Here is a 10,950-nt window from a genome sequence, read left to right as displayed (position 1 = left end):
GTTACAGACAATTTGATCAAAAAGAGCTTCAAAAGTAGCGGTAACTATTTGGTGACAGTTAGCATTTGGGGAGGTTTAGCCGGACAAAATAAGTTTACGGTTTAACAACACTGCCATCCAGTGGTCGTTAGTCACTACTACTGACAAATCGATCTCCTTAAATTTAGTTCTAGACGAACATGATTGAAAATGACCAACCAAACCAAACTGTAATATATAACAGAAATCAAATGGAAGCAACAAGCAAACACCAACAGACAGATAGCGATTGACCATTTAATGATCTGCAGAAGTGTTAACCAACAAAATTTATTTTACATCTTAAAATGTCCTCATAGAGGAACAGCAAAATGCACTCAAAATGATGAAATAACGTAAAACAAGGACAAAAGATTAAGACCAGCTGTTGTCGTTGGAGCTTTCTTTTGGTTTTCTTGTATGTTAAAATTTGTATATCAAAAAGGGTAAGTGCCTTCAAAATTACCATGAGAAAAATTGTAGTCAACCCAAAGAAACTGCAAAACTAAGACTCACGGTTATACTTTCTGCATCGGTTTTACATATTTTTGTTTTGTCTCGCAAAACAATGACCCTGACATAAAAGACAAAACAGAGACAAAACAACACAAAAAGAAAATGATTATATACAGCTTGGCTCAAAGAGACAAAAATGAGAACAAAATCAATTCTCTATCATGTCTCCTGACAGATTTGTACATAGTTTATCTTTCTTTTCTTTTTACAACGTTTTTAAATCACTTGCATTGCACTATTCTTGTTGGACATTCAGAGAGGTATGTTTAAAAAACAAAAGAGAAACACTTTTAAGGATCCAAAGGAAAATATAATCAGTTAAGACCCAAACGTTTCTAACAGGACAATTAAAAAATAGATAGAAATAGATAGGGGACAAAAAGTATAAAACAAAGGCAATTACAGATTTTAAAAAGGCAGGCCTTACAGATCAAGTGACAAATACAAAGTCAAGTATCAAAATAAAGATTGATGAATCTCAATTAATTTAGGTTATCCATTTAAAAAGATTATGGCACAGGATTGATTAAAAAAAGAAAACAAAGATACTCAAGTGGTATGACAATTCATTTTCATGGTTGATGGCAATAGGTTGTCAATCTTGTTATGCTTGTTATCTGCAGTGTCTATTGACTGCTTTGAAAGTCTTTAAATATACATATTTACATTCACGCCTTTGCTCGATTTCACTTTGAAAGTATAAAGAGGAAAGCGAAAAAGTATACATACAATCCCCTATTGAGGCATCAAGTGTAAACTGTACAAATCGCAATACTTCCATATTTTGTCCCTTTGGGAAAGAACAAGGGTTATATCGAAAGCCATTTCTAGAAATGACATGGAAGTGGCATTACGATTGAACAATAGCTGCTTTATATTACAATATTTTCTATAAAATTTGTCCAAGGAATTCCAGGAACTGCTTTGACAAAATAACAATTTTAGTCTCTACCATAAAATGGCTGGTGAATGAAGCATGTCCATGAAGTAATGTAAAGATACAATTTCAATAACCACATTTTTACAAACTTGTTTTTCATTTTTTTGATTTTCATAACATTGTGCAATGACAAATCTTGATTGTTTAAAAAAAAAACACTACCATATCACTTAAAAAAGAAAACTTACCCCATTACCCAATTATTCCCTATTCACCATTTTAAACACCATATACAAATCTCCAAAAGAGGAAAAAAATTAAATCAATGATCAGAGAATTGATCGTTTTAAGTAGCTCCATTAACCCTGTGTAACTCAAGATGATACACAGTGGAAATGCAAGCATCAATGTTACAATGGATTCAAAAGCTAGTGAACAAACAAAAACAGAGTGAGTAAATGGCCAAAATGGAATAAACTTGAGAAACATTAAGGTGCTCTACAGAGTAAAAAAAACTGTCAAGTTCCAAAGGCTGGTGTTGGCATACTGTTTTTTTGAGAAGCTGCAAACGTCCTCTTATACAGAAGCTATAACAATCATAAGATGGGGAGAGATACTGGAGATGCTATTGAGAAGGTCCGGAGCAAGATGAGACAAGTGGCTCTCGGAAAAGTCACAGGGAGGGAAAATCTGGACAACATAGGCTGGCTAAAGAGGAGAGAGAGGAAACAAAGATCTTACCACACTGTTCTATTTTGAGTCCCCCTGTTGACTATGTAACAATACAAGTTTACTACATTCAAATATTACAGTTTGCTTATGCTTAAACAGTTTTTATTGTTTAACCCCTAAATGCAATTGTTTAACACCTAAATTCAATGAGTACTTGCCTGATTTGAGCCTGGGTTGGGAACATTGATAATTCCAGCAGCTTGTTTTGCTTGCAGGTAGGTGATGAAACCTGTTTTGAGAGCATGGGTCTGGTTATGGACATCCTCTTGGTCCAATCCACAAGGCAATGCCAACAGAAGGCAGTACTCACTTTCCACCTAGAAAAGAACAATGTTTTGTATTAAATTCTGAAGCCTGTCCTGAAATTTCAATGCATGTTATCTTCCTTCATTGAGAGATTCTTGATATGACTTCCAAAAAGGAATGAAAAGTATGACATTTTCTTACAGTCATTCGCCTAGCAACCCCTTCAAGTTGTGAGGCCTCTAAACGCATTCTCTGGGCAATGCGAAGACAGGGACCACCATCTGTTGATGGCAGTGAGCGTTGAGCCAGGACATTGTTACCAGACACAAAGTGCAGCTGTACGGCAGCAGAATCATTCTTGAGTGCCAGGTGACCTTGCCAAATAATAGGGTATTTCTGCTCGAAGACAGATGAAGAAACTGTTAAACCCTGAAAACATGGATTTTATTACTAAATAAATCAAAACAAGAAGAGTACACACCGTTAACAAGTGAACCATATCAACAGACCGTCCGGTGTCTGATCGCATGTGTGAGGAGGCCGACGGTGGAGGTGCCTTCTGGTTAGAAATAGGTCCTTTTGGTACGGAGATGGGCAACTCAATTTTGGGAGTTATAGTCACTGGAGAAGTATAAGAGGGGGACCCAGCCTCTCCTTGGACTCTTGAGATGTGAGACAAATCCATTGAGCTTGGGTGTCTAATGTGTGAACTGTCATGCTTTGGTTCACCAAAACCTCCCACTGATGCAATGGAGGACACTGCAGAAACCTTATGTCTCTGACCATGATCGACTTCCTGTGATACCTGGTAAAGAGATAGATTTATAAAACAACATCAGGAGAAAAGTACTAACTGTGAATTTGCACATCTTAAATCTACAGACCATGTGTTTTCACAAAACACTTGGCTAACATTTATAATTTGAAACTATTCATGTTGAATCCCTCACCTGAGATGAAGCCATTCCACGATTTGCCAGGTTAATCCCAATTACTGAATGACTTTGATATTGAGAGTGAAAGCCACGGATGTCTCTGTAGTATTCAGACATGGGGTTTGCATTTCCAGGATGAATCAACTGTACCCCTTGAGGGGATACCATCACAGAGCCTGGTGGGTGTCCTATTATTCTGCTCTCTGAGTGAGGGGAGGGCGACATCTTCATCTCCATTGCTTTTGGTGCATCCCTCACAATTGGTGGAGCACTCTTTACAACTGGAGAGGATTTAGAAGTAGTCAATACATGTGTAGACTGGATTGCCTCTGGTGTTCGAGTCTGGCGACTTTCAACAACTCCTGGATGGTCAGCCAAATGTTGGTGCACAAGTAGCCGAACATCTCTGCTGTACTGATCCAAGCGCAAGGCCCTGTGATGCAGACCTTTGTATTCTGGCTGAATAACCACACTTTCTGGCTGTATCTGGGGTGCAGAAGCTCTGCGAAGTCCTTGTGGGAGATTCTGCACATCATCATTGCTTGTTTCACCAACCTGGCCACCAGCAGATGAACTTCCGTGCGACTTCAGAACAGCATCTCTGATCACTGCAGGCTGGGGGGTAGTGGACCGTTGCTGAGGTCCAGACCGTGGAGATAAGAGGCCTTCTGACCGAATACCATAACCTATTGCAGATAATGGACTATTGACTCTGACATCTCCTTGAGACAAATGACCTATGGGCACAGACTGGGTGACACTGTGAGGGGGCATTATCACTGATTGCTCAGCATGGTGTATATTTGAGACATACTGAGGTATTGGGCCACCTGATCCCAAAACAACCGAGCTGCTAGGAGGGCAAACTTTGGGAAAGCTTGAATGGCCTGATGCCCTTGGAGAGTGTGAATCCTGCTTGTGTTGTGTGACCAGACGTTCATGTGAAATGCCCGGACTTGAGATATGATTTCCTGATAACGATGAGCGGTTTGGGCTTAAAACAGGGTTTACATTAAGGGTCTTCAATGAAACTCCATTTTTCTTCATATGCTGCTGCTGTGCAATTGACTGGCTATACCTTAGAAGTTGAGAATTGCCAGTGGATTGCTGGAAAGCTTTTACAGAGCTTCCTTGCTGACCAGTGTGGTAGGGATGTTCAGATTTTTCAACGCTAGAACTTTCCTGATTATTGGAGGAAATAACAGGTTGAGCGTTGTATGCCTGGCTAGTTAATACCACCCCTGTGTGTCCATAACCTGTAGGTGTCTGTGATCCTTTTGGGGTAGAGGGTTGAGATGGTACTTCTGGTTTCAGCTGAGATTTTGATACAGACTGCTGAAATTCAATATCAACTGCACTGGCTGGTGGGATCTGACTAATTTTGGCAATGATACGCTGTGGTCCCTCAGTCTTTTGTCCAGAATAACTCAAAACAACCACACCCTCTGATGTATTTACCCTCAAACCACTCCCTGACCCTGTGTTACAATGTGTGCTTTCAGCTGTCTGCCGTCCAAAATTTCCTCCATCGTCAGATGGGTTAAATCCATGATACTTGGTATTCTCATTTAAGCCTGAACGATACTTTTGCTTAGGCAAGGATATTCCAGAGCTACGGTTGCTCAAAGATATACGAGGGGTGTCCTCAAAATCAAAGGGCATTGGGATCCGACTAATGACTGAAGTAGCAGAAGATGTAATAGCCAGTTTTTCCTTTAAGATCTGCTGAGCCTCACATTGCAAAGGAGGTGGCTGTGGTGGTGCTGTACGAGGTACAAGTTGGGTTTTGGGGCCAGGTCTATCATCATGTAGAGAGGACTTCAAAGGCAACACAGTCTCAACTGAATTTTCATTATCAGACATGCGTGGATCAGCTAATGTTGTTGTGAACTGCATTGTTGGGACTGCATTGCTGTTTGAAGCAGATACATACTTCGGCTCCATCAGAATCTTTCGCAGAGTACTGGAGCTAGAGTCAATATCAGACGCTTTTGTGTCAGGAGGCATGGGAGGATTTGCTGGGGGTAGCTTTGGTGTAGACAAAGCCACACTTACTTGTATTTTAGGTGCCATACCCTTATCCTCTGTTCTGGTGTTCCACTCAGGTGGTGTGAGAGGAGTCTTTGCAGAGCATGCAGGGGAATTCAGGCGGATGGTTGGTGACGTAAGGCTAGGTGTTACGGGGTCAGGAGATGAATGCTGTGTTCTTAAATAAGAAGGACCGTTATTCCTAGAGTGAAAGGCAGATTCTTGAGGTTCAGGCTGGTCAACAGCAGGCTGCTCTGCTTCTTTAGGTGTGTCCAAAATCACTGTAGATGTAACCTCATGTTTACATGCAGCAGCAACAGTAACTACAGCTGCGGCAGCTGCTGATGTTGCAGCCTTCGGGGTGGCAGTCTGAATCTCTTCTGGTATGGATTCTGGAAGTTTGACCGTAGTTGACTCCGGTTCCAGCAGTGTATCCTGGGTCACGTCTAATTTTCTGTTGTAAGGATCCTTTCGACCTCTATTTTTCTTTGGTGTTTTTGGCCGGGCTCGCCCTCCTTTTTTGTTTGCTTCTGATAATGGAGATTTTGTGAATGAAGATTCAGTGGTATTTGTTTCTGAGGACTTTGTATGTGGAACTGAACTACTTTCTGATTCAGGCGGCATAATATTCCTTACAGTCAAGTCTGTCTCAGATTCATTAATCTCATTTGCTACAGGCAAAACTAACGTGTCTGGTGTGGGAAGTAGGGCTGTGTATGTTGTTGGAGCAGAAAATCCTTCTGCATCCCCTGATATATCCTCAGCAGTAATGGAATCAATTGCAGCAGCCAGTTCAGTTTCACTTGCTGGATTGGCTGGCTTTTCTACCTCAGTTTCATCTGCTGGCTGTACTACAACAGGTGGTATTAGGGTAGGTGGTTCGGTTTGTGGTACTTTGTAAGGTACTGGATGTTGGTCATCTGTAAGTCTGGAAATGTTCTCCACAGCCCTTTCCAGTTCCATTTGACGGGCTAGCAGGGCAGCCACAGGATCAGCAGGAGGCTCCATTTCTGATAGAGACGCTTCTTTGTTATCAGGATCATGACCATTTTCCTCTTTTTGGGAGATATTTGGGTCCTCTTTTTCTAACTCTGGTACTTTGGTCTTGTTTGAAGACTCAAAACCAACAGTTTCTTCGACACCTGAGTGAAGAGCATCTTTAACTGCATCCACAAAGTTGACTGGTTTTTCATCAATTGTAATTTTGGTGTTCCGTGTCGCTCTTGATGTTTTGACTTTTCCGTTCTTTTCTAATGTCTGCATTGTATCTAAAGGAATAATTTCTGTATTATTATCTGTAGATTTTTCCTCAGAAACATATGCAAGTTCTTTTTCTCTGTTAGTGGTGTGTTTGGTGTCTTGTGACAACTGTTCAACTTGCAATGAAATTTCATTTGTGGGTTCATCTTGATGCTCTAGAGAAGCAGGCATATCAACATCTGCTTTATCCGACTGAATGGAACCTGGACTACCAGACATTTTGTCTAATTTTGATGTTTTTCTGCATTGTCCAGCTCTTACAGGTGAGGAATGCATCTTTTGAGATCGTGGGGAACGCCATCCCTCAGGTGTTTTAGAGACTTCACCAATATTTGCGGATTCTTTTTTTTCAATGTCTTCCCCCTCAGAGGTTTTGGTCTGTTCTGCTTTAACGGGTGACACATCATCACTTCTTTTACGAGTTTTGGGTGGGCGACCTCTTCTTGAAGTAACAGATGTGTTTGCCATATGTTGTGTTGCAGCATCCTTATCACTTACACGTTTACGAGTAGATCGAAGAGCTTCATCTTCATGGGGTGTTGCATAAACAGATCGCACATTCCGTCGCTGCCGCGTTCTGCCGTGATTCATGTTTGATTCATGGCTCTCTTCCACATCTGTAGCATGAACAGGAGATTTTGCAGATTTTCTTGGTTCAATAATTGGTTTTGTGGAGTCTCCTCTGGGTGATCTTTTCAGCTTTTCTCTGTCTATGCGTTCACTCTTCCGTATGGCTGGCTTTTCATTACCAATTGTTGGTGTTGGGGCTGGTGAGACATTCTTTGCCTTTTTATTCTTTGGTTGTTTTCTTGGTGCCTGGTCAACCTCCAGCTCAATAACTGGCAACTCAATGTCACGTTGGGATGCAACCAGGTGCAGAGAATCACTAACAGGTTCTGTTTTTGTTTCTGAAAACTCCATAGTCTCTTGAGTTTGGCTAGGCTTTGGATTCAATACAGGATATGCCTGTGCGGGATCACATTCTGGATCAATATTACTTAAAGATGCACCAGGAGTAGGAGGTTTAACGTCCAAGTCCTGTTGCACAGTTAAAGTTCCAGTTCTACTTGATTCATCTAGCTTCTCATTATGTTCTTCTACTGTTACCTCTTGTTTTATCATGATTTCAGGGGAATTTACGGAATCAGCTTTGTTCTCCTCGTTTTGGCTTATTAATAGAGAAGAAACTAATAAAGTATCTTCTGACTTCTCATCTAATTCTACTGGATTTTCAATGTCTGTTAATGTAAAGGGCATAAGTGGCTTATCATACTGCACAGAAGACTCTGTGTCTTTGGAGAATGACACAGGTGATGTTCTTGATGGAATAGGACTTACTGACACCTCTTTGGAAACGTCTAATAGATTGGATGGCCCAAGCTCTACCTCGGATATCTTCTCTTCCTCTATCTGATCATGTACACTGGCTCTTCCTGGGATAATAAGCTGTTGGTTCTTATCCCTTTGCTGTTGAAGCTCTAAAAACCTACTATGAAAAAGTACTTTTGGCTCCTGAGAAATGTCTGATCCCCCCGCTCCAGCTTGTTCCACCTGGGGGTCACATGTAATATTATCTTTACCAACTCTAACTTCAGGATCATTCTTTTTTAATTCAAGGTGTTGAAGTCGCCTTGAGTCCTGCTCAAAGATAGAACTATGAAGGAAGCGAGAAGCAAAAAGCTTTTGTCTTTCTTGTTCCTCAGGTTTGGCATCTTCCTTTTTACAATCCACTTTCCCCTCAGAAACAGAACGGATTTTCTTTTTTTTCAAGTACCAAGAAGGAATGGGTCTTGGGGTGGGTTCAGACTTCTCCTTGTCTGTGCTATTCCGAAAGTTTTTGAATTTTGAATCATGACCAAGGAAAGACCAACTATCTTCTCTAGATGAAGACAGAGATTTGGCACGCTCAAGCAATGCCTTGGTGTCTGGTGTTATAGTCTTATCTAATGCAAATTCATAGAACTTGTTCTTTTCAAGAGTTTCAGAGGACTTTAAATCTGACAGCCTCTCATCGCGCTCTCTTTTGAAGGAGTTTGGCTTCGGTAAAAGTTGGCTGCTGTCACCATCATCATCAGAGTCTGTCTGAACCTCCCCAGGTTCCAATTCATGTTCAGGACGTTTTCGTATACTTTCACGTTTAACAATACTTGTGGGGAAGCCCACTCCTCCTCTCAATGGGCTCTGCCTTTCCCAACAAAACTCATCAGACAGTGATGCTTTAACTTTTAAAATTTCTGTAGGTACTTGATGCACAGAGTTATCAATATTGTATTTAGATTCAACATAGTCCAGGCATTCCTTCTCCACTAGCACTGGTGAATGGGGCTCCTTGGCTGCCACTAATGGTGATGCGGTTCTCTCCTCTTCTACAGAAGGTGTCCCTTGAAGAGAATCAAGTTTCCTATCAGATTCATCATTTGTTTGTCTAAACCTTGGGTAACTGCGCTCTCTTTTAGATTCAACATCAAACTCAAATGCTCCTAACTTCTTCCGCTTACTTGGCGGTGAATCAGCAATAACATCTTGGGGTGGTTTTCCTACTTCATGCTCAATACTTTGCTGTTCAAAGTCCTCTGCATCAGTGGTGGGTGTGCTTTCAGTTCTATCAGACTTATCACATTCCAGAAGTTGCTGGATGCAACGGTTTTGCTCCATTTGTTTTCTGCAGCTCTGCGAGTGATCAATATCTGAGAACAACCTTTCCTTATTTTCTGAATCTCTTTCTAGGCTAGTAGACAGCAACTCATAGTTAGTAAAGAGCTCTGGTTCTTGGTCTCTTGAAGATTCCAAATCTACACTCCCATCATCAGAGACAGCACAGCCTAATCTTGGCTGACTATTAGCTCCAAAACGTCCCATCTTTTGATCAAGACTGTCTAAGGGATCGATTGCCTCCTCGGTTGGTTCCCCAAGACGAGACTGAAGATCTAGACTGATGCCTACTGAGATGCTAGTGTCCAGTTCTTCCTTTCTAGTACTAACAGTGACCATCCTATCTGGCTTAACATTTTGCTCTTTCTTTTGAGTTTCTTTTCTTTTCAACTTTTTATCATAATCAATGTCTTTTGGCAAATTATCATCAATGATTTTTCTTAATTTGCCTTCATCTTCCTCCTGACATATTCTTCTTAAATGATCAGCTTTTCCAGATGATTCGTCAAAACGCCTCTTACGTGCAGCCAAGCGGTCAGCATCTACAGAAGAACTGGTGTCAAATCCTGAATCAGTTTTACAGTATTTTTTATTTTTCACCTTGCTTTCTTTATCAACAACCTCTATCTGACTTGCTAAGCTAAGAGGTTTTCCGTGCTTAAAGAAATCTTTAGCTTGAGTCTCTATGCGGAAAGGCATGGTCTTGTGATCAACCATGGGGGGTGTGGTTGGAGAATGCACAGGATCGCTCGTCTTTGTTTTTTGTTTCTCACTAAGAGCATTCTCAATTAATTTTCCTTCTTTCTCCTTCACTCTTGTCAGTTGGACAACACAATGTGGCAGATCAAGTTTTCCTTTTCCAGAATAGTCTCTCTCTTTAATTAATGATTTGTTGGCTTTACCTCGCAAAGTTATGCTAGTTTCTGGGCTATTTTCAAGTTCAAAGTCTGTCTCTGACGACGGAACAGAGGGAGATGCAAGTTTTAATTTCCTTAATTTCTGCTTCTCAGTTCGGTCCTTGTCTCCTTTCTCTTTACGGCCTGCACGACGTTCTTTTTCTCCTCCGTTTCCATGCTCTGCTTCAAATAGTAGTTTGTCTTTCTCCGATTTATCAGTCATGTTGTGTCTTTCCAAGCGAATTTTGTCCGGCTTTTCAAAACGCGGTGGAGAAAGTGAGCTGCAGCTGCCACTTCGCTCAGATGAACGACTGTAGACAAGATGCTCAGAATCACTAGGTGGACGTTCTGAAAGAGACAGAGAGGCAGTAGGGCTGGCGGGCCGACGTGGATGGGATAGGCTTTGATTATGCTCAATTGTTCGTCGACCATGGTCTCGTTCACGATCCGTTTCAAATCGCTCTCTTTCAAACCGCTCCCTTTGCAAATAGCTGTATTTCCGAATATCCTGCTCGTAGGGGTCTCGATAATCCCTGTATTCCCGGGGGTCATCATGGTATCGTGGGTCATAGTAATCACCCTGGTAAGGGTCCCATTCCGAATAAAATTCTCGACCTCTGCCTGAATATTTTCGCCGTGGGTCCTCTGTGTACGAGCCTGGGGAACGCACATTTTCGTAGTATGCCCGCTCAGCTGTGAACTCATGATATGGCGGCCGGCGCTCATCTCTGTAAGTCAAAACACAGCAACGTGAGTTGATCTCAAGACATCCATGATACCATACTCC

The 10,950-nt window shown here is 41.5% G+C and overlaps 1 protein-coding gene across 2 annotated transcripts in view; it reads right to left on the bottom strand.

The window, feature by feature from the left end:
- Positions 1-269: 269 nt before the first annotated feature.
- The window catches only part of spen (spen family transcriptional repressor), a 29,544-nt gene continuing 18,863 nt past the window's right edge, over positions 270-10,950 (bottom strand). For both annotated transcript variants that reach the window (XM_079478407.1, XM_079478408.1), the window contains exons 11-15: positions 3,343-10,891; positions 2,874-3,197; positions 2,594-2,788; positions 2,301-2,463; positions 270-2,118 (exon numbers count right to left, since the gene is read on the bottom strand). In XM_079478407.1, coding sequence (XP_079334533.1) covers positions 1,991-2,118; positions 2,301-2,463; positions 2,594-2,788; positions 2,874-3,197; positions 3,343-10,891 — 8,359 coding nt within the window. In that variant the 3' untranslated portion in view covers positions 270-1,990. The remainder of the gene's footprint in view (positions 2,119-2,300; positions 2,464-2,593; positions 2,789-2,873; positions 3,198-3,342; positions 10,892-10,950) is intronic.

Source organism: Barbatula barbatula, assembly GCF_947034865.1.
Source record: "Barbatula barbatula genome assembly, chromosome: 17".
NCBI classification, from domain to species: Eukaryota; Metazoa; Chordata; class Actinopteri; order Cypriniformes; family Nemacheilidae; genus Barbatula; species Barbatula barbatula.
This window is presented reverse-complemented; position numbering and strand designations above follow the sequence as displayed.